The 23,803-nt window shown below is 43.2% G+C and overlaps 2 protein-coding genes across 4 annotated transcripts; one reads left to right on the forward strand and one right to left on the reverse strand.

The window, feature by feature from the left end:
- Positions 1-1,606: 1,606 nt before the first annotated feature.
- On the reverse strand, positions 1,607-18,870 carry strn4 (striatin, calmodulin binding protein 4). The gene is made up of 18 exons (XM_046389156.1): positions 18,133-18,870; positions 10,745-10,848; positions 10,519-10,595; positions 10,265-10,343; positions 9,986-10,171; positions 9,142-9,319; positions 8,864-9,020; positions 8,202-8,297; positions 7,727-7,845; positions 7,459-7,634; positions 7,233-7,280; positions 6,959-7,080; positions 6,695-6,862; positions 6,470-6,610; positions 6,247-6,345; positions 6,063-6,149; positions 5,554-5,742; positions 1,607-4,715 (listed from the first exon to the last, which is right to left on the reverse strand). The coding sequence occupies exons 1-17, from the start codon at positions 18,469-18,471 to the stop codon at positions 5,573-5,575; spliced, it is 2,346 nt and encodes a 781-aa protein (XP_046245112.1). The 5' UTR covers positions 18,472-18,870; the 3' UTR covers positions 1,607-4,715; positions 5,554-5,572.
- Positions 18,871-19,576: 706 nt separating this feature from the next.
- Positions 19,577-23,128, forward strand: LOC124059287 (fukutin related protein). Of its 3 annotated transcripts, XM_046389157.1 has the most exons (4): positions 19,577-19,687; positions 19,783-19,960; positions 20,243-20,307; positions 20,458-23,128. In XM_046389157.1, the coding sequence occupies exons 2-4, from the start codon at positions 19,909-19,911 to the stop codon at positions 21,955-21,957; spliced, it is 1,617 nt and encodes a 538-aa protein (XP_046245113.1). In that variant the 5' UTR covers positions 19,577-19,687; positions 19,783-19,908; the 3' UTR covers positions 21,958-23,128. The 3 variants fall into 3 exon arrangements, with proteins under 3 accessions (XP_046245113.1, XP_046245116.1, XP_046245115.1); XM_046389160.1 differs by having other exon boundaries at positions 19,585-19,960; positions 20,382-23,128; XM_046389159.1 differs by having other exon boundaries at positions 19,585-19,960; positions 20,243-23,127.
- Positions 23,129-23,803: the final 675 nt, after the last annotated feature.

A 23,803-nucleotide genomic window follows, 5' to 3' on the forward strand; every position in this document is an offset into this window, starting at 1 on the left:
CTTCCCAGGGCCATTATTTCATATCTCTGCCTCCTATATGAGCTTCTCATAACCTCCAATTCATTAAAACAAATTAACCACAGGCCGCTGCACTGAAATGCTGATGTGACAAGAGACTTCAAGAACTCAGTGGCTGCAAATAATGTTCACTATGATGCTTTCTGCCACAAGGGGGCGACGTTTGGAATAGTTAAAAGATATGCAGCCTTGCTGGCAGCCTCATTAACTGGAGACGTTGGTCTCATTTTACAAATGAACATAGGATAATCACGGGTAAAACAATCCTGCGTGATCATATCAAAGTATGTTCCAGTAAGGGGGGCAAAATATCAATATTCGCAGCCAAGATGTATAAAAACATAATATAACACATGCCAAATACTACATGTATCAAATACTTAAATACTAAAAGCAATATTTGTTGATTTATTTTTAGATTTTAGATTTAAAAACAATTAATTGCGCTTGTGCTGAGATTCTGCAGCATTTGCAATGTGGAGATTTTATAATGTAGTGTAGACAGTCATCACAGAATTAGTCACAGTGCAGCACAGCTGAAGATGGTAGGCTGGATAAATTAATCTTTGATTCTTGGTTCGTGGATGACACCGCACCTGAGTCAAGATAGCGAACAACAAAAGATTTCAAAAAATTTACCCAAATCGTTGTAGAGCTGCTTCTTTACCAGCTATTGCTTGTAAATGCAATACTGGAGGTTTAAAGGGACGCTCCATCAATTTCACATGTCAAAATTAGTTTTCTCACTTGTACAAAGTTTGGCTCTCGAAGGCTGGGTTCAGAACAGGTTTCTCTGTTGTAAATCAACAATTTTAACACACTTATGTATAAACAGCAGTCCTTCAGCAGCCAATTGTGGACCAGTATGCAATTTATACAAGTGTGATGTAAAAACTTGAAAGCTAAAGTGCGCAAACACTGAGAACAGACTTTTCACTGAAGTAGGACGCATCTTGCTTCTACTAGTTAAACTGAAATTAATAATGTTTGCTTGGCCCCTGACTTCCAGTGAAGGGAAATCTTAATGCTGACCCCAGACCCCTGACCTCAACCACATCCAACACTTTTGGGATGAAGTATAACTTAGATCATGGGCCAGGCCTTTTTATCCAACATCAGTGCCTGAAATCACCAAATTCCCACAGAAATACTCAAAAATGTTGTGGAAAGCCTTCCCAGAAGCTGTTATGGCTGCAAAGCTGTCTGTGTGTAATGGTGAGGTGTCCCAATACTTTTGTCTATACAATGTATTTTAGTGGAGTGTATTTTGTCATTTTTAGATATTTTAAGGTAACTGATGTTGCAGAATAAGCATGTCAGACACAAATCATTATTCATAACAGAAAACTCCTCTGTGTCATTAAACAGGCCCTGAAGGGGATCTTTGATTTATAACAAGTGAGAAAATCCCAGAGCATTGAATGTGGTTGAAACTCTCCATTATTCATTTAAAGAACAGATGTATCTGTATTTATCTCAGAGTTTGACAGATGTGGACACTTACCATACATGGAGGGTCTGAAAGCCATGAAATCCCCGTCTCTGCTGCATCTCTTTTAAACAAACATCCTGGAAGTGCAACAGTAAATTCCTTGAGTATCCTTTTATTAGTAGTATTCCATCGGGTACTTCTGCGATGGTGTATCTTTCATGCATGGGATGATAGTTCCACATGCCCACTCGATTTTGTGAGCATCCCTTCCCGGAAGGCAAGAAAGACAACCCAAACACAGCTCTCAATTCACTGTACAAAATCTTCATTTTTTTTTTTTTCTTCCTTAATGACATACAACAGGGGACCCGTAAAACAAAAAAGAGAAAGTCATTTGATACAAGCTAGAATGCAGTTCAAAAATATATAATAAAACAAAATCAATAAAAAGCAGGTCTCTTATCCCTTGTAGTTGGAGGAAATAGTTTGAATACAGCTTAATATGATGTACAAAATATCACACAGTGATAAATTGCTAATAAAAAAATAAAAACACAAAGAAAACGAGAGTCCTTTACCTTGGCCTCTGACTGATAACAGATTTGGGGTTTTTTTTGTTACTGTTTTTCTTAATTTTTTATGTTTTTTAACCATTTTGCTTTTTTACAAGCTATACACTGCCATTATCAATCACAAGCAAAATCTATGCCTAGCAAGGAAGAATGACTCACTTATAATACTACAGTATTCTTACATCTTAATAATCATATTCATAATCAAAGAAAAGAGAGATGCAAGAAAAAAAAACAGGGAAATAATGGACATTTACAGCACATAATGGCATCTCTAGTCATCATTTACAACCTCTCTTTCGATTTCCCCTTCTTTGTTGTGTCATACCGATTTGTCTTTTATTCGTGGAGAGGGAGCATCGCAGCTCAGAGTGAACACAAAGCATCCGTAACTCTCACTATCAAATAACTGTGAGCCACGGCAGGTGCCACACTTGTACTATTTACTCCGGATTGCGTAAGAAATACCTGCAAAACGTTATTTCTGCACCCTGTCAGCAACCACTCAGCGCCCAAAGCGTCCACTGTTAGATGTAGTGCAAAGTGAAGCCAAATAGTAGTTAAACGAGAGAAGTGGACTTTATGCCCAGCAGCAGTACAGTGAAGTCAATAATGTCCTAAATTTCAGAGTTCAGAAAAAACTGGAACTATGAATGCTAGTGTTCTTAGTTCCAGCTGCCCTAAAACCCTCAGATCTGACCTTTGACCCCCCTGGTGTGACCCTGTAATTTTGGAGAGGAAGCCCCTCAACCAGCTGATTCAACAGCAGATTTTTACCGCCCTTCTCAAGCTAGTAAGATACAAACAAACAGTCACCTAATATGAAATCAGCTCCGCTTTTAAGGGGGAACTTATAACCTAACAAACGCGTGTCCTGCAGTCATGAGAACGAATGCAGGACGCAGACGGAGACAGAGGCGAGGTGTTCTCAAAGGAACCGCGTTTCCAACGAAGCCAAATGTTTGAGTTGAAAGCAGCAAAACCATAAAAGATCAGAGAGACAGATTAGGTGATGAGTAATATCAACTAACACCCACACTTCTTAAATCAATACTTCCTCTTTTTGTTTCTGAAATGACATAAGTGGCTGAATTTAAAAAAAAACAGACAAAAAAAAAACCAAATGTTTCTTCTTCCTGTGCAACTGATGCACATCGAACAAGAGGGAACTCTCTCCTCAACACACACAGGAGGTGTGAAGCTTTTTTGTGTTTTTCTGAATAAATAACAGCAAGCCAGAAGCCGAGCACCATCTACTGACTTAGAGATGAAATGATGAAGACCACATCTGACCAAACTTTTTCAGTCCAGGTGGTCCTCACTGGACCTCCCTATAATTGACCATCAGCTCTGGGCACTCCTCGAGCCTGAAACGATCAGGCCGCCATTCTTAACATTCCTCTAATGAGAACAGTGACCACAGTTAACAAAATGATTCAACATTGAAATGTCCTTCACAAAGTCGATTCCCTCCATTGCAGATCTATAAGCCCGGCGAGCGAGAAACAGACTCTCTTTCTCCCCCACGTGAACACACAAACTGCAAACTGGTCCCAGATTCTGACTCAAGACTGACAAGGTCTTTCATAGCACCGTGATTTAACTAGTGCATATGCACGCACACACACACACACACACACACACGCACACACTCTTGCTGTACAAAAGCACCGAATGACACAATCTACGTCATCTGTTGAGCGCAAACACACCGACCTCACACCCCTGTAGTCTTCAACCGCGCTCTTACGATCTCCATCTGTAGCTGGTCGGTGTGTGTGCGTGAGAGCGTCGGCCTGCGGAGCCGAGCTCGGTCAGCGCATCTGCAGAAATGGATCCGGGGTGTGGAAATACGTTCATTTTATCTTGTACAGCGGAGTGGCATTTAATCTCACGCTCACACACACACACGCATAAGGAGAGGCAGAATCACGGGGACCCATTAATGCGCAGACAAACAATGCGACTTGGCCATAAAGTGGAAATTAAAGCTATTTGTTCCAGCACTGGTTAGCGGCTGTCTCGTGCCTCCTCACATCACGCAAAACTGCTTTTAACATTCTCCGACCCTGCCCCCAAAAACACAACACCACATTCACTCTACCTGCAGTCTTTGGAATGTAATACACTGATTCCCAAGGAAGAAGTTGGTCGGTTGGTTTGGGAAGGTTACTGTTTTTAGTCCTGCCGGCATGTGCACATTGTCCACAAGCAGTTTGTTTAAAAAAAAAAAAAAAAATCATCTGAAAATGATTGGTGCATTTGTGCGCGTTGTGCAGCGTGAGTGTTTCCTTGGTGGAAATGTGGGTAGTGTCAGCAAGTCCAAACACACACACACACACACACACAGTGCTTTGAAACAGTTAGCGTACTGAAGAAAAAAAAAAAAGCAGAGCAGGATATTGTAGTGTAGAAAAGTGTTACTCCAAATATGATCATTTGAAAACGGAGCAGCCGCGATTTTAAAGTTATAAAAAGCAGTGTGATTAGTATTACAAGAAGTCACTGAGGCATCGGAGAACAGTGAGGGAGTCTGAGGGGAGGTGACGTCCTGTGGTGGTGACCCAGCCAGTGGGATGCAGGACACGTGTGTGTGTGCGTGTGTGTGTGTGTGTGTGTGTGTGTGTGTAAGCAGGTGAAATTTGTCCACTGTAGTCTTCAGTCTCTTTTGGCCCAGTTCTTTTTGTAGGACTCTAAAGACAGAAAGGGAGGAAAACAAAGTTAGCCCGGCAGCCGTTCAGAAGAGCTTGTAACTCTGACACAAGGCAAAAATATAAGGAACATTTAGAGCTGGAAGAATATAACAGAATAAAGGAGGTCAAAGCAAAAAAGAAAAGCAAAAAAAAAGTGAGGAAACCAAAACAGCCATTTAAAATTTCTGAAACGCCCAATTTAAGACAGGAAGGATTCAACAAAGAATTATAATATACTGTAATACTGGACTATAATAAATATGGATTTTAATATAATAAAATTCAAATTCATGCTTTGAAGTCTGCAGTAGATCTGCTTAGAAATTAAAGCTATCCATATCTGTCAACAGATTTAAGCTGTTTAGGTAAAATATGTTTGGCAAAAAAAAAATAAGGGATGCGGTAAAATAAGAGGTTTAAAGGTGTAGTCCATCAGTCAGTTTAGTCATTTCATACTTTTAGAGAGAGAGAGAGAGAGAGATTTTGAAAATGAACGGTTGAAACAGAAGCAGTGGAGGCCAAGACATGTTGGCTTAAAGTTTCTAGTATGAGTCAAGCTTCAAAAATGCTCAGTTCTACAATTCCCAAAACGCAGCTCAATAGTCTTTCATTTATTATCCCCCCTGATGGTAGTAAATCTTAAGCTCGTTCCTGAGCCACTGAAGACAGGCAGAGGAGCACTAACCATAACTAATAAAATGATCTTTATGTGAAATGGATACTCTATTTCCTCTAACGACAGGGTAATAAAGGGTAATGTAATGTGTGATGAGAGTAAAGAGTACTGCTACTTGTTTTATCAGGGCTCAGGTGTTATCAGGTGTTAACTCTGTCTCACCAGAAGAACAACAGTGCTATCAAACAAAGATTTTGGCAAGTGCATCTGCGCCGGCGCTGGCAATGAAGGGCTGGGAGGGATGGAAGGCCACGTCATGAATGGCCTCATCGTGCTTCTTCCTGTGGGCCGTGATCTCCTGCACGCACGTCCTGTTGTCCAGCATCCACAGGCGCACCGAGCAGTCGTGACCTGCAGGGGGCAGAGAGTAGGCTTAGGTCAGACAGTTGATAAATAACTTTGTACTTTCTTCTACATTTCTACTTACATCTCCAAAAAAACACTTTTTTTCCATTGGGAGTTTGTATATTTAATTAAAAACTGCCACTTGTCTACAGGACGGATGCAATATTAGCACAAACTGCTGCTATTAAAATAAATCTCTCTCCGGTTACCATGATGTTATATAAAACAGACGAGTGGGAGTAGGATTACAGTTTAAAATGTTTGAAAATGATGCCTGCAGTCTGACTCAGCGACACGAGGATGCAGTAAAGCTGAGTGGTACTCACTGCCAGAAATGAGGTAAGTGCCTTTAGGGTCTGTGGTAAGACAGGTGACCGCATCCAGGTGAGCCACCATTGAGTGGACAACTTTACCTGTACAAAACGGACGAACAAAGCAAGTTTACTCAGATGTGTTCACGTTCCAGAGAAAGTCTCCACAGACGACAAACCAAGCCCTTCCTGCAGATACCTGTCTTGTTGTCCAGGAAGCGGATGGTGCGGTTCTCATGTGCAGTGATGGAAACGGGCTCGGATGGGTGACTGACCACACGGTTGATCAGTTCACTGCCTGCAAATAAAGACAGAAAGCTCTTTAATCCAGTCGATTTAATCTAATTGTCGAATCATTCATTTTGGTCTCTGAAGTGATATTAGTCGTGTGGGGAAATCAGCTGTTACAAATTGAAACCCACCATCTTTGGTCTGCGTCTCTAGTGCAGTGGTGCTCTGCTCCGTGTTGAGGTCGTACAGCAGCGTCTCACCGCCGTCGAAGGACACCACGACCTGGTTCGGATCAGTGGCCACGAAGGCCACGGAGGTGGGCGTGCCGTGCTCTGGGAGAACACAGGAGATGGTGCGTCGCAGGGACACTATACAAATGCGAAAGCAAATCTACATGCGCAGAGTAGTTGTTCTACCTCTCTCCTTGTTGAAGACCGACAGGCAGGGAGCCGAGTTCTGCGGGTCCCAGATGCGAATGGTGCCGTCGGCCGAGCACGAGGCGAGACGATGGTGGACTGCCGAATAAGTTAGACCCCAAACGCTGTCCTCGTGTCCCGCAAGCACGCTGCTCTCGATGCCGGGATCTAAATGGACAAACACATAAGTATATTTAAAAAAAAAAAACAAAGAGGACTTTACTCTGTGACCACTAAATACTTTGTCAGCTGAGAACGACCAACCGTAGTTATCGTACGGATCCACGTTGAGGTCTGGCATCTTCCAACATCTGACCGTTCCATCTAGACCTCCGCTGAAGCAGGAGTCTCCGTCCTCGCCCATGGTCAGTGACAGAACCGCACCGCTGAACAGGAAGAGAGGGGAGTCAGTGGCTGTAGTGCGTCTGTGTATGTCAGCGGCATGTACGTGCACAAGGTGTGAATCTGTATTTGTATTCCATTTTACAACCATGTGTTGTAACATGATAAGTAAACGAACCTCACGAACGAAACTCACCTGTGTGCTCTGAATGTGTAGATGGGCTCAACGTCCAACGCCGCGTTCCTGTGAAGCAACACAGTCTTTTAAATAAGCTTCCTCCTTTTATTTATTCACTGTGTTTGATTTTTAAATTTGTGCCCTACTGCTGTATGGAAACCTTTTGCAAAATAATAAAAAGTGCAAATGAAATGAATTATACATTTTCCTTGCTAGAACTCCCTGCGGATCTGTCGGTTCTTACTTTTTAGAGTGCATGGCCTTGTTGAGGTTCCACAGTTTTAGTGTTCCATCCTCAGAGGCTGTGAGCAGCACTGCTTGGCTGGGATGAAAGGTCAAAGCGCGGATGGCGTCGAAGTGGCTGCGTAGTGTGAAACGAGGGTTCCACGTCTTCTTGAACTCCTCTCTGTTATCCTGCATCTGACGAGGCACACACATTTAAAAAGTCAGCAGTTACATATTTTCAGGTTGGATTACGTCCTGTGTGTTGACCGGAGCAAATATGTAATTACATCCATGGAGAGATCGTTGTCATTGGCAACGGTGAGATCGGCCAGTTCACCCAGGTTCATGTCCCCTCCTCCCACGGCGTCCATAATGAAGACGTCAGAGGAGAAACCCAGGGCGCCACCTGCAGGTTGAGGGTGAGAGAGTCACTGTTGCGTTCTTCCAAAACATCAGGGTCCTATAAATACAAGCTGAAACAACTGTAAAATATAGCAAAGATCTCCCTGGCAAAAGTCCATCCTGCTTCCGTACTCCCACACTGTGTACCAGAGGAAATATTTATAGGTGAAGGAACGACTTTGTACATTTACCCCTACGCAGGTTTTAAAATGGAACAAAACTGAGACATGACAGCATCTAAATTTGAGATTCAACTCTAAGCTCCAATCACGTCTGTGGGAGACTCGGGATGGTACACTGGAACACTTGGGAGGCTATTCTAAGGTATTGTATGGGGTGTATTTGGTGGGGAAGTCTTACCTTCCCCGGAGCGAGCCTGTCCCGATACAGAGGGAGGCGGGGTGGGTTTAGGGGGGAAGTCCGACATCATGCCTTGTAACTTGTTCCTGCGGTTCTCTGAACCCGGCAAGAGGAGAGAGACACAAAACATCCAGTCATGCAGAAAGGCGGAGGAAGGACGGAGAGGCCGACAGGTTGACATGTGAGCGACAGACGAATGCAGACGGAAGCGAAAACTTCATCCTTTAAATACACAACATACACTCCTCCAGTTCTCACAAGATTCTTTATGTGAGAGGGTGAAAATAATAAAAGCACAGGCACACAGCGTAAAAGATGAATCAAAGAATGAAATGTGGACGTTCTAAAAAGTGGAGGCAGCATGCGAGATAACCTTCTGAAAGGACCCCACCCCTCCCCACCACAGAAAGTACATCTACAGAGAGGGATGACAACCACACAGCTGCAGAGAGTCACAGACTGACAGCTCGTGAAACAGGACAGAGAGACGAGAGGTGGTTGGGAAAAGAGGTTGGTTTTATTGACAAGAAGATGCCAACACACAATGAGAAGTAAAAGATAAAAAGGGGAGCAGGCGGAGAGGGGCAAAAGACACAGATACACTGGTGGCAGTGATTCTGGCAGTGCTGGTGCTGATGGGTGTTGCTATGGCAACAGCGTACCTAACTCCCGTCCGTCCCCCGAGATCCGGGCCTCTCCCGCCCCCTCCCCATCTTCCCCCGAGCCCAGGAAGTCAAATTCACTGAGGGCATCTTCCGAGTCATCTTCATCCTCCTCGTCCTCGGGGTCCAGGTCTGTGGTCATGGCCTCCGAACCCATCTGAACAGGAGAAAACTCATCTTACTCACGCAGCAAGTCATGATTTCAGTTTGCAGTTTATTTCTTGTGTCACTCTATTTTAATTATTCACCCGAATTGATTTCTAAATCACTCGTCTTACCTTTACGCGAGACTTTTTGTTCTTGCGCGGCCCATCGATGCAGTCGGTGGCCATGCCCTGGAAGTCGTCATCCTCGTCGCTGTCGTCTTCGTCATCGTCTTCACAGCCGTGCAGGAAGGGGATCTTATCGAGAACCGAGCCTCCCAGACGTTCCTTAGAGCTTTCCTTGCCCGCGTTCCTACAAATACACAGGACAAAAAAGATTATATAGGACAATACCTTGCAGAGGGAGGCAGGATGACCTCAATTATACCGCATAATAACATATTACTAAAAGTCTCGCCATGGCATCCAACATCATAGTACAGTTATTTTTTAAATAACTGTAAAAATGTTTTATGGGTGCAAAAACCATGTTTTTTTATATTCATGCTTTATAATAACAACAATGCTGTATATAAGCTTTATAAATCCACTTTTTTGTTTTCCTGCTCAGTGCAAGCAAAAGTATTGATATTTGATGTGCTGAAGTTTCGTTGTCTTCACATTTTTGGTTATACAGACAAATTCCATGTGTGTGCTCCTCGCAGTGAACTGTCCTGGATTGGTATACCATAATATTTCAAGGTCACGTCTCTGAATAGATAGTCGGCATGTGTGATTATGACATGATGTGTAAAAATTAGGCCATGTCTATAAAGGGCGGCACAAGAATTGAAAAAGTGCGGTGCCAATATTTACTCAGGTGTGGAAAGTTCATACTAGTAAAGCAGTTTATTGAAGGGGAGAACGACAGATAAAAACAAGGAAAACCTTTTCGTTTCACTCATGCAGAGTGTCATGATTTTGCCGTGTCACCGGAGCAACAGCAGAGAGGAAAAAGTGCCGCCTTCCACAGTCTCACCTCTTGATTTGTTCCTCTATCTGTCTGACCAACAGCGACTCTCCACCTGCCCGGGGCTCCGGCTCAGGACAGGTTTCACTGGGTGGAGGTCCGTTAGCCTCGGGGCTGCTCCGCCCAAGCAGGGAGCGCACACGTTTAGACCGCATGTCCAGGATGGTGTCTGAATAACCCACTTCCTCAAGATATCTACACTCACAGGAAAAGACATGCATAAACACACCAGTATGGTATTGAGATTTAAGAGGGGAAAAAAAAGCTGATGACGGATAGAGGCCTTACTTTCGTAGTAGCTGACGTCCCTCCTTCCAGGACATCTGATTGGCTGGCTCAGAGTCTGACTCAGCCGGCCCATTGGGAACTACAGGAAATAGATTTGTCAATAGTGATGCAACAGCAAAGCGTGAAAAACACAACAAAGGAGAAAAACAGAAACGTTGAGTCTCCTTGGAAGAACTCGGAAGTTATAGTTGCAACAGCAGAATATGATACAGCGTTTACAAATAACAGAATTATACAAGCTTAATTAAACATACGCTGGTCTGCCTCTGTCTCTGGTTTCTTTTCCCCAGGACTCTGGTCGTTTCCTGTCTTCAGCTTCTGGTGCTTGGCCCTGCAACCCCAAATAAGACCACATGAGGGCAGCATTACAAGCAAATACAATAAAATCTTTCACTATCAAATCACCATGCTGAAAGCATGCAAAAGATTTCAACAGCAGAATGGAAAACAGACACCAGGACACGGGGACATTTGTCTCACCTCTCCTGTTTGAGGGCGTACTCGAGCATTTTGATCCGCCTCACCAGGTCCTGTTTCATATTCTCCTGACCTTTCCTTTCACCCTGTAGGAAGGCCACCTGAGCCTGAGAAAACAAACACACACACAGGATGGTAAGGAGGACACACATACACACTGCAAAACACTCACAGGCACATATGACCGGAAAGTCAGTTTGTACAGACACCATGACTCTGCGGTGAACTGGATTAAAGAAAAAAAACATGTGCCGCCTCAATTTCAATTTCAATTTCATATCAGCAGAGACTGTGAATGTGAAGGGAAAAAGTTTGATGTGACGAGCATAACAAACATGACTTCAGAGAGGCCAGAGTAAGTAGAGGGTTGTGGAACAGGGCTCTTATTTTTAACTTCTCCTAACCGAAGCCTCAGTGCGCATCTGCAGCACAGGAAAAACAAGGCGCAGACTGGCCAAATTCAAATACCCTCTTTAAAGACACATCCTTCCTTTGTCTGCTTCCTTTCTCACTTTTCGTCCACTTCCTTCCTCGCTGAGCTGATGAAATCACTTTACATTGAGAAGATGATGTTCAGGGCTTGGTCTTGCCATATGCCAAACAATTAAAAAGGGTATTGTGAGGAAAAAGAAAACAAGTGATAATCAGAGTGATAATGAATACGCTGTCAGGTTTTGATGAGGACCATATGATGCTCACTCAAGGGTTTTCCCTTGAGTGAGCATCATATGGCAGGACTTGACAATAATGTGAAAGGTTTGCCAGAGTGGATGAGAAAGATCTACAAGACGGTTTTCTATGTTTTGCACATTGGGCAATTTTTGAGGAAAACTGTGGGCTGAAGAAGATAAAGCCTCAGTGGGGAAAAGAATTCAGTTAGAGATATGTTAAAAAGGCCAAACTCTGTTTCCGCACTCGGGGTTTGGATGCAGGTGATTGTAGACACAACATTTTCACTCTGTCTCTCTTTCTCTCTCTCTGCCAAGTGGTATTGGAGCATTAATGCTGATTGTTTTACAGCCCACTTCTCCTCTGCACATCCCCGTCTTTGCCCACTAGTCTGCTCCCACACGCATACGCAGTTCTGTAAAACTAGAACACTCTAAAAACACTATCTCATGGGGCAGACACTCGGTCTACTTGAGAGGGTAGTCTATCACCAAGGAAAGTGCACACACACGCACACACACACACACATGCAACCAGCTAGGAGGGCTGGTGGGACACAGGATAATCTGCCAAGCAAACCTCACTGCTGCTGCTGCTGCTGAGTAATCCTGATTAATGCAGCATGATTTCACATGCTTATCTGAGAATTTTGGAGATAATTGTCACAGCTAGCATGCCAACATTGCAGGCATGAGCTAAGAAGTTGTGAAATCAGAGTTAACTTTATGTGGTTTCTACTTGGGCTGACCAAGGAGGTGCAATTCATTTGTGCAAAACATCTAAAAAAAAGCAAAGTAACAGTGTTTGTGTGTACTTAACACTGAACAAATGGGATGCACAGCACTGCATCGCTTTAACAATCTGGGATGACTAGTGAAACAAAAAGAAAACAAAAAGAAAACAACAAAAAATGTCAGTTCAGTCTTTCTGGGAAATAATATTGCATCTATTTGATGTGGCTGATAAAAGCAGCTGTCATAGGGTTGGCTGAGCATTTCACCCAAGCATTTACTGTGTAGGTTTTGTGTTTTGTAATGGGAGAATCGGTAGCATTTCACTCAAGCAGAAACACTGGTTCCTGTGCGATACAATCAGACAGAAATACAAACCAAGCAGAGCTCGGCTGTTCTGTTACCTCAGCAGTGTCAGACTAAAGCAGGTTCAGAGCCAAGAAACCAGCAGCTTTTACAGTATATACTCCTATAAAAGGTCAGTTATGTGGCTTAAAATAAATAAATAAATTTAAAAAAGTATCCACAACGATTATAGCTACTAGTGAGGCCTGCTGCAGGTCAACAAGAGGCCAGCTTGGGTGACATCATGGGGCAGAGTTAAAGCTGAGGTCTTCTGTGCACAAACAAATAAATCTTTAATACAGACTCCTCTGTGTACTGACTGGTAGACGCAGTGAAAACCCTACTGCCAGCTCAGCTTTAATACACAATCCTGCACCTACTGTAAGACCCAAAAATAATAGTGGAACTACCCGTGGATAAGTTGATGCAGGGCCCTTCACCTCGCAATCGTTCCTTATGTTAAAACCCAAGCGAAGAGTGTGAACACAGAAGCAGTTTACTGAAGACAGAAACGTAAGATACACTGTCAGCCTCACACAAACAGCGATTTGATCGGGTTTTTCTACAAATCTTTAAATCAGTCAAATGGCCAACATGCTTTGTAACATCCACCTCTCAATGGAATGTATTTTCTTCATCTCTCAGGGGCAGGGCTCGCATTTCTACACCCACTCGCACACAGACGAGCTACAACCTGCTCAGACACACAGATAACCCTCACATCTAGGAGTACCTAGAAGGACGAGCTCCCACCGTTGCCCAAAACCCCAAATCCCTGACATACTGGCAGAGACGGAGACGAGGCTGCATGTGCACATACGCCCAAATATTAAAATGACAACAAACGCACACTGTAGGAACTTCCCCCTGATAAATAAAAACAGCTGAAACTGAGGGATTAATGTGTCAGAGGGTGTATTACTTCGTGTCATTCTTTATCTATTACTTAACCACTCATTCTTTGGCTCTGACCTGGTTTTATTTGCTCTTCCTTTCTACATAGTTTCTCTTTAAAAGTGGTGGGATACAGTGTAAAGTAAAATCCCCAAACTAAAGGCTGCAATCAAGGTGTGTGAATGTGTAAAACGATTGTTTCATTACTAAGCCAGTCAGATTTGTACTGTTTTTAGCCTTCACTGGTCCTCGTTATTATGGCCTTTGTCTGGTTCATATTGGGACATGCTTGTTTTTTTTACTTTTAAGCTGGACCCAGGCTGGCAGAAGAGAGACAAGGCGGTCCATTCATCAGCGATTAAAGGCGTTCTTACCAAGAGAGTGTAAAACAAGAGCCAAAACAGATGAGATGACTGCAACAGTAGTGGAACAGCAGGTCAAAATACATCATAATATCTCTAAAGAAAATTTGTTAGTCTTTTGGGTGTCATCCCTTACACTGTGGTTATTTTCTTTGTATTATGTTATTAAACTAACAAAGCCTAAAGTACAAAGGAACCTTGTTGAGCGCAAACCTGTCGTGCCATCTGATCTCCCTTTCCTGTGGGTGGGTTTTCCTCCATATGGCCTACCGCTGCTGACCTTTCCAGAGTTTGTTGTAGCACGGTGAGCTGACACATTTAGCCTATTCTGTCAGTCCCTCTCTACTAGCAGCAGAACAGGGTCAAGGGCAGCTTTCCTCCACCACTGGCCACCCTCCATCTTCTCATCCCATCATCCCTATGAGAGAACTCATGAGCCACAAGTAGAGCAATGAACTTTTCTGGGGCAGTGTGCTTTGATGGAGCGCGAAAGAGTGTGCTGAGTATACGCGTGTGCGCGTGTGTCGTATTTAGCTAGAAAACGACATCTTAAAAACTTGGCTGTACTACTTAAACTTAATTAGAAGAAGCTCGATAAGCATGAGGAAGCTAAAAGAAATGCTGCATGTCATGAATGTGTTTGAATAAGAGAAGAAAAACAAAACAATCAAATCATAAGATTTTCAAGATTTCAAGGAGAAGAGCTGGGACTAAAACTGATAAATACAGTGAATTAAAAACAGAAAAAAAGAGGGAGAGAGGTAAAATACTAAAATACTAAAAAAAAAAAAGAAAGAAAAGAAAATCAACATGTAAGTGGAGCGCTGCAAGACAGTGTGGGTGGGAGGCACTCGCTGTAATAAAGCACTACATATGGATGTCATATGTGTGTCATGGCTGAGAGCACAGAGCTATTAATTAGAGATGTGTACCCTGGGCCTCCGGGGACAACATTCAACAGGAAGTGATGTCATCTGGGTCACCAGTAATCTACTCTACACATCAGTTAATAAAATGAAAAAGCTGAGTAAAAGTTACAGGTGGAGGTGTGCCCTTTCCCCTTGTAGGATAAGTTTAGTGATGTGGCTCTGCTGCACAGTCTGTTTTGCCTCTTCAATTACAATGAGGATCTTCCTCAACACACAATACAGTAGTAGTGCCACTTGGTAAAATACACCGGAAAACTCTTCTCGTGTGTCTGACGGACGGAGGCTGTTGCCACCTGTTCCCTGTGCTGCGACGCCCCACCTGGCCCACAGCGCGGAGGCCCCTCATGACTGGCCTGTCACTGGAGACACGACACCACAGGTGGCCTTTCATAGTGAAAACTCACACTCACAGAGACAGCACGTGTTACAGCCTCTACGAGACACGCTATGCTGCACACATCCGCACACAAAGAGTCACAGACATCAGATGATAGCATTAATCTATCACAAATATTAGTGATGTTGTTGCTGCAACTTAGTTGCTAGCCTCATGAGTGCCATAAAAGCAGAAACTGTCATGTGTAGGCGACATGCGAGCGGGAGAATGATGCTAACTGTGCAGGACACGGCTGGAGGGGCATGCTAACTGGCATGTTGAGAGCACCGCGAGCATGCTGGCAACAAAAGCCCAAGGCCTGTGGCTGAAGGGTGTGAAAATGTAAGCTAGGTCAATTTTTCAGCCTGGCACTCTTGCAATCCTCGCTTTCTCTCAGCACAGGACGTGGTGTTAATTGTACCCGTGAAACCAGACCATGTGCAGCTAATACGCACACGCAAACAAAGTTCCACAACAAACACTAATGGCATGTTGGGCATAGCGATGGCCTGCTTCTGACTTCCATTCCCACTCCTCCACACATACGATATAAAAGCAGCGAGCACAGCCTGTTTGTTATTGTTCATCCATATTTTATCAGGCTCCTATTTATAACTACATAGGTTTGAGTCAGGGGCCATGTGAGAAGCGGCCTGACAAATGACAAGAGATTATATGTTCTTTTAAATTATTTTTCACTGGTTTTTATCAAGCTTGTGAACTGCAGATGAGACTTCATTCTATTCAAATAATAAACTGCAGTTACAGAGAGAAGACCAGATATGGTATGAAAAGATGAACTGTTCATTCCTTCATTCCAAACACTGCAAAAACTGAAATCTAAGTAAGATGAAATACCTCAAATCAAAGCATTATTTGCTTTTTTTATTTTGTCTGACAAGATATTTCTTCTTAGGGGACAGGTTTTATGTTGGGACTTGTTTCAAGCTATTTTGTCCTTAGTAAACTTAATAAGAAATTTTAACTTGTTACTTTTGAGTTGTTTTTTTTTTTAAGTTGTTCTGAGTAACTTAATGGTTAAAACCAGAATTGCCCGACACTCAAAGCTGTCTGATCAACACTGACAAGTACAAAATTACTTTGATGAAGTCAGAATTTCTTATTTCACACAAGTTAAAAAGCACTTTTACATTTGTTATCCTGCTATCTTACATTTTCATTAATGAGATTAATGTAAGCACATTGATCTTAGTTAGGATGAACTTACTTACAATGTGCTATTTTGTAACTGCATATTGTGCTTAAATAAGTATATTCCAGGGTACATCGCCTCATTTCGAGATGACTGCAATCATTTAGACGTAAGAAAATGGCTCAGTGGTTAGTACTATCGCCTCACAGCAGGGTTCACAGCAGGGTTCAAATCCACCTGTCGACGTGAGATGTTCTGTGTGGGGAATCTGCATGGTGAACTGGCAATGGTGCCTCCTGCCTCCCTCCGTCCAGCCACCCGTGACCCTCCGAAGGATACGCAATGAGAGATAACTGATGAATGCATTGTCTGTACTGGTTTTAAAATATACTTCCTAAATATAAGGGATTATTTCTAGGTAACGGTACTGGCATTTGCTAAATTTAAGCAAGCGTTCCTGCATTTTGAGAAAAAAAAAAAAGGAAATCTCAAATCTGTTCTTTGTATACAGACAAAAGCACCTGTTGTACTCTAACAGCACTGATTTTAAGATATCTGTGAGCTCTTTGAGACTTGATTTTTTTTTAAGCTCATTTCAGAAAACCTTGGCAAGTAAAAACTTCCTATTCCCTTGGCAGATAACTTTGCTTATTTTAAGTAATATTTCCCATATTGTATTGATTTTTTTTTCTTGTTTTTGAGAGCTGACTTTTCGCAGTGAGAGCAAAAAACATCTTCAGATGCGGGTATGTTTTCCCAACCTGCCTTAATCCTGGAACCATTTGATGAGTAAGCACAATCTTGCCGAGCAATGCTCTGCATCACGCACTTACACACAGGCATGTAGGAGAGTTGCATTATACAACCTCAGTCTTATGCTGTCTGTCTCTCTGGGCGACTCATGCCTGGCTCAAGGGCATTTCTATGGCACTGACTCACACGGTTGCGCAGACTTTTCACACATTCAAATGAACGAACGCACAAGCTCTCTTCTCTAATCTAAAGCTGGACAATAAATACATGTCTTCGCAATTGGCAGGTCACTTTGTGTTGTCATTTTTTACATTGAGTCAGGATTTATGAGGACTTGAGTTTAGTCATAGAGAGGATGGATGGATGTGATTTAGTGCAAAGGGGAAACCTTTTAAAAGGTCTGTCACCCTGTCAGTTGTTTTGTGAATAAAATACCATTAACATAAAACTATTCCTCTGTTTTACAGTGGAATTTTCTTAAGTGAGGACACACACTTAGACGATTGAGCCTCAAATATTTATCCCTCTCAAAACTCACAGCCCTGTGACATCTTAAAAGCCACTGGTTATTTGAATTTGTCACAGTGGGACATGAAAACCTGATAATTACCTCCTTGCAAACTATGTTCTACACAAATGGCAAAATGCAGCCCATGTTAAAAGGAGTCTGGTATAAGCATGTGTTTGATGTCTACTATCTACATTAATATCAAGAGAACACTGCAAGGTAGCCACACCTAAACTCTGTTTACCTATCTCTTATTGCATGACAACTTGGTTGCTTTTGTAATAAAACCTCTATCAATCTAACTTCCTGTTGAATATCTCTGTGACTGGAAATAAAACTGATTATACAGACATATGGAGGCCAAAGAGCAAAGATTAATGCTTTCTAAAAATTACTGTTTATTCTACGTTTGGTGGCCATTGGTGAAACATCAGCTGGAAGGTCATAGAGTCCCTTCATTTTCCTTAGCTGTCTGGTAATAATATATCCTAGTAAATACAATATTATAGGATGTAGTGTTAGCCCGTTAGCATTTTGTCATCCTGGAAGTGACTGACTGTAGGGCATGTGTACTGTCACAAAGCCACACTAAAGTCGCTTCTGCAAAATCCGCTATGGCCTTTATTCGGCGGTAACGTAGGAAACACATGCTAATGACTGAACAAATTTACCCTGAGTTCGTCTCTCTCTGCTTCCCAGCGGTATTTCTCGGCCTGGAAGCGTCCCCACTCGTACTGGATGAAGTGCAGGATCCCAGGAAGCGTCATACCCGAGTCCCCGTCCTGCAGTTCCCGAGCCTGCGACGATCCGGGCATGGCCCCGGTGGCTGCTGCTGCTGCCGCCGCCGCCGCCGCCGCTGCTGCTGCTGTTGATGCCATCGCCCCGGTCGTCGCAGCTGATGTCGCCTGGCCCGGTGCTGCTTTGGGCCCGTTTGGGTTGCGCCCCGCTCCGCTGCTGCTGCCGCCTCCGGAGTTCGGGTTTGGTCCTCCGCCGGATCTATCCGCCTCCATTTTAACCGTTCAACCTTTCGCCAGGATAAGGAGGTGGAAACGGGCAGAGTGGACGAACAATAACAATTTAAAAAGTGCCTCGTACCCCTCTTCCAATCCAGCAGCACTCCACTATAAGCAACCCTCTTTTCTTCCTTTTCTTACACGCACAGAGCAAAATTACTATTCAGGTGATAAAATACTACACTTCCGTTTTCAAACCTTCAAGATAAAACACGCTCACGCTCCATGTTTGGAACAATTTGGACTATTTAGTTATAAATGAGCCATTATTTGACATCGATTATTACTCGTAAAGATTTGCTAAAGTCACATCGAAATATATTCATTAAATGTCTACCATCCAAAACCAGAGCTCAGATTTTGATTGCGATTTATTTTGTACGTCACGGATCGGTTTCCCCTTCTTGTGTTTGCTTTTGGAAAAGCCCACTGTGGGTGACAAATAAAGGGCCATGTTTCCTGTAATACACAACGACCATGTCGCTAAGGGAGTCAATTTCCTGCCATTTTGTGAGCAGGGACGCTTAAGAACAGCGAAGTTGGCCAAAATTATCTCCAACTTAGTTTCCGGTTTGAAAGTTTATTACAAAATCTCTCCAAACATTGGTAGATCGTGATTTGTAGTGCAGGAGCTACAAAAATAAGTCTGAACGGCCCTGCTTGGGTGGTTTACACCACATTTATACATGCATTAGCTTGACATGCCACAAAAAAGAAAAAAAAAAACTGTTTTGTTGCTGATGTACTGGGCTTGAATAGCACAGACTTTAATTATCAAGAAGCACTTTTGACAAAACGTATACCACATGAAGCTACAAACTGAAGTGATGGAAGGAGTTCTTTCACAATTGGATCATTTGTGCGGTAAAATTAAAAACACAAGTGGACACATTTCTATTTAAAAAACAAAATAGGCCACATGCATCCACTATATTTTTTCCTGTAAATACACATGTAAGATTTTATGACTGTTTTAACAGTAGGAGACAGTAGTACATAGCAGTACTAAATATGGACTCTTTTTATGCGTAGGGATGTGCGTGTGTGGGGGGGTGGGGGGGGGGGGGGGGGGTAATGATGGCCCTTATTGTGAAGGATTCAATCCGGAAGTATATCAGGTGTCGCTGCGGACAACAGCGTGACAGCTCAGTTGTGAATTTGGGTTTAAGGGTTAAGCAAATGTTAAGCTTCATATACATGAAATCTGTGTGCAGTAAGTTGCGGATTTATTCTTAAAATGTGGAAGTCTCGACTTCAGCCACAGCGGCACGAATATTAGCAGATTAATCCCTGTGTTTGCTGCTACAGGTTCAGCCAGGTTTGCTCCTATGCTACCAGAGCTGGCTGAGATGGACCGCCACGAAAAGCAAATATAACCTACAAGGCTAACGGGCTTAACGTTGCTGAAGTTTCTGATGACATGGGTAATGCATAATGATGTGTTGGGCTGCAAATGATTGTCTTGTAAAGAATAATTTAAATAAAGGTGAGTGGTGGTCGTGAATTTTACCAGCCTGTTTTTTATTGATTGCAGTTGACCATACGAAAAGCACACCAAATGAAAAGAAAAGCTTGCATGACTGTCCTGGTTTTACTTTTAAAGTAAATGATTCACACTGCTGGCTATTTTCAATCAAAATCTCATGTTTCATATGTCATTTTTAAAGCAGCATGAAATTGTCCTTTGTCGTTATATAGATGTTATTTTAAATGTGTGGGAAAGTCAAACTCGATCACTGCATCATTCTTTGTTTTCTGTCTTCCACAGGTTTTCCTCAGTTCTCAATCCTCTGCCATTACACTAATGGGGACCTAAAACCCACCACTCCTATGGTACGTTAATTACCTTAAAGTCTTCTTCTCCAAAGAGAAACCGGAAAGTAAACGTTAGCTGCCATGCGTATCAGTCTCTGCCAGGGCCTGTTAACTGGCGCCATCATCCTCAACCTCCTCATTCTTTACTATGTGTCCCGGGCCCAGCAGCAGATGATGGAGAAGAGAAAGGAACTCGGCAGGGGCACAAGGAGGGCTGCCCTTCCAGCCTCAGGTCTGGGGGTACTTGTAGGGGCTGGAGGTGAGCCTGGTGTGGTCGGGGTGGAGGGACACAGCCGTGGCCCACGTGTGACTGTTCTTCTTCGGGAATTTGAAAACTTTGAAAATTATGTTGGGGATGTGGCTAATTCCTTCCTCCGCCAGAGACCCGAGCTTCCTTTCTTGGCTGTGGCCGACACCTTTCCATACCCTCCCCTGGTGCTTCCAGAGGGGTCACGGCTTCTGGTTCTCTCCCCCACCCCGGACCAGCCGCCCCAAGCTCACAGGCCAGAGTTCCATGTCCAGACAGAGTTTGTGCTGCTGGTTCCTGATGGGGTGGAGTTGGAGCAACCCCGGGCTATAGAGAGGCTGATCAGGGAGCTGGAAGGTGAGGGTGGGGGGCCTGTGAGGCTGGTAGCTGCTCCTGTGCTTGCTAGATCAGCTGTGCAGTGCCTCCATCTGCGGGTGAACCTCAGAGAATGGACAGCCACCTACTCACCAGCAGCATCCGGGAGCAGTGGGAGCGTGTGTACAGCTCTCCAAGGAGATGCAGTGATCCTCATTCGCACTGAGGATTTGTTTAACCTGTCTGTCCCTTTGGGGCGCCCCCTCTTCTCCTCACTCTTCGTCCAGACTGCTTTGAGAGGCTGGAAAGTCAAGCTGCTGGAGAGCCCCTGTTTCTCTGCAAACCACCGGCCCCTCTTCAGCTCGGCTCACAACCAGTGGAAGGCCGACACTCGACTGAAGGAGGCCACTGGGAAGCTCATGAGGAGCTTCGGTCTTAAGCGTCTCCTGCTGCCTGATGGGAAGGAACAGTGGCATGGCTGCAGTAAAGAGACAACTCGCTGCTTCGGGACAGTGCAGGATGACACTCCGGACTACCTTTACCTGGATCGCTGGACACCTCCCTGCTGTCTACGAGCTCTCAGGGAAACCACCAAATATGTTATCAATATCCTGGAGACCTCTGGTGTACGCTACTGGCTAGAGGGAGGAACTCTGCTCGGTGCCGTCCGCCATCAGGACATCATTCCATGGGATTATGATGTGGACCTGGGCATCTACCTGGAGGATATACCAAACTGTGATCACTTGAAGAACCTGGACTCAGGCTCTCTGGTCGATGCTAACGGCTATGTCTGGGAGCGCGCAGTGGAAGGAGACTTCTACAGAGTCCAGTACAGTGAGGCCAACCACCTGCACGTCGACCTGTGGCCATTCTATCCACGTAATGGTGTCATGACCAAAGACACATGGACAGAGCACAAACAAGACGTGGAGTTCCCAGAGCACTTCCTGCAGCCACTGGTGCCCATGTCCTTTGCTGGCATCACTGCGTACGGTCCCAACAACCACAGAGCCTTCTTAGAGCTCAAGTTTGGAGAGGGGGTTATTGAGAACCCTCAGTATCCCAACCCCACAAAAAAGAGGCTGGACAGAAACAAATTATGAGATGAGAGAGACTCACAAGCCTCTGTCGTACTGTATGTGTTTACTGAACAGCACAGAAAGTCTTGCCTCAACATGTGATTTTTGCCAGGAAACTAAGAAGGTGCCAAAATGACTGCATTTTCCATGTAGTTTTTACCAAATTTAAATCCATACTTTAGTGTGTTTATCAGTCAAAGACTGGTTTCACTACATGGCAGACTAAATCTGTATGTGTTGTATAATAAAGTCTAAATATGATAAACACTAAATGATACTGGTTTCTTGTTAAAAGCTACAGTGTACATGATGTTAAGCAGATGTAAGGTTTTGTACAGAATTATTTAAAAATAAGTTTATTTTGCCCTGACAGGCGTTTTATGACTGTGTTGCATTGATTTGCACTGATCATTTCAGTTTGTGTATGAATGAATGTTCCCATTTTCTCCCTGACACTCCCTGCAGATGTGTCGAGCACATTTCCTCGTGGTGAAATGAGAAACTCACTTCGTTCATTTTGTTGTTGCTGGCATATGTCGACGATGAAATGTTGCTCTATCAGGCTTTTTGTATTCAGTTGCAAACATCAAATGCTGACTTTAATTGTAAATCAGTATCAACCATTTAATTGTGTGTGTTATTAGTGGGAACCCATTCTGCATTGACTGAAATGGAAGTCCAGTAATTTATTGAAAGCAATTTAAAAGAGAAGTTGCAGATGAAAAAAAATAATACACCAGATTCTCTGGGTACAATATATCTCCTGTGGTTGTTGTTTGTGATCTATCAAGATGTCACTCCAGTTCATGAACTGGTAAAATAAAGGAATTCTATCATCTAATGTATTTATCTTGTTCATTTGTTTTCTACAACTGTCGGCAAATCCTTCATAAATGCATGTGCAATATTGATTGCAAAACTTTTTGAACACTAGGTGGCACAAGACACCTTTTTTCACTGCCGAGCCTGTGCGGATTTGCTCACTGCACTGTCGTCAGCATTACAGGATTTCTTCAGCCATATGGCAGGGGGGTAGAGGATTTTATGACAGGACAAACAGGCATATAACATCACAGGAATGCAGCTCTTTTGTGGTGCAGAGATGTACACTGCTACTCAATTGCTCAAACTGAAGTTCAACAATAGTTGCCTTTCAGATGTTGAATTGCATTCCTCAAATAACAATGGATAACCAGCATCCATACCACTGAAAAGTCATAAGCGGTTATATTTGGCTGCAAAAACAAGCCCCTAACCATAAGTGTCTGTCTGCCTTCTTATATGCAACTACAGAATGGTATGTGGGGGTGGAGTTTTCACATACACGTGTTTTTCACTTGCTAAGTGCAGTAAACAGAGTTTAAACACACAAAGAAGGTTGTAACAAACAGCCAATAGAGAGCCAAATAATAAAAAAAGTCCTTTAATTTTTGAATCCTGGCAACAGTATATTCAAACTAACTGAAAAATCAATTTGAAACATAACCCCACTGTAATAAAATTATTACGACAGTACACAAATATTAGATCGAAAAGGCCTGATATCCATATGGTGAAAGATCTCAGAAAGGAATGTTAACATCTTCAGAACCTTGCACCAAAATTGTGTTAAGCAGAAACTGAACTGACTTCAATAATTTCAGAGATGAACAACATGGGAAATGCAAATCTAGTACAAAATAAATCTGATAAAGAATACAGACACTGAACCCACTGAAAAGATCCCAAATGTTTGTACATTCAGCATACATCAATATAACAGTATACATGCCAGTTGTTTGGTAGAGCTTTAAATGGTTTTCAGATGATATGGATGGAAGAGATAAACATTCAACATTAACTACACGCTGTATTTGAAAATGGACAGTAT

This window comes from Scatophagus argus, chromosome 5 (assembly GCF_020382885.2).
Source record: "Scatophagus argus isolate fScaArg1 chromosome 5, fScaArg1.pri, whole genome shotgun sequence".
NCBI lineage: Eukaryota > Metazoa > Chordata > Actinopteri > Scatophagidae > Scatophagus > Scatophagus argus.

Excerpts from the sequence above, each read along its gene's own strand:
- strn4 (XM_046389156.1), bottom strand. The coding sequence starts at position 18,471 with ATGGAGGCGGATAGATCCGGCGGAGGACCAAACCCGAACTCCGGAGGC. Across the intron at positions 7,635-7,726 it reads ACAACGATCTCTCCATGGAT|ATGCAGGATAACAGAGAGGA; the intron begins GTAATTACATAT and ends GTGCCTCGTCAG. Across the intron at positions 7,281-7,458 it reads AAGGCCATGCACTCTAAAAA|GAACGCGGCGTTGGACGTTG; the intron begins GTAAGAACCGAC and ends GTTGCTTCACAG.
- LOC124059287 (XM_046389157.1), top strand. The coding sequence starts at position 19,909 with ATGATGTGTTGGGCTGCAAATGATTGTCTTGTAAAGAATAATTTAAAT. Across the intron at positions 19,961-20,242 it reads AAAGAATAATTTAAATAAAG|GTTTTCCTCAGTTCTCAATC; the intron begins GTGAGTGGTGGT and ends TGTCTTCCACAG. Across the intron at positions 20,308-20,457 it reads TAAAACCCACCACTCCTATG|CAGATGATGGAGAAGAGAAA; the intron begins GTACGTTAATTA and ends CGGGCCCAGCAG.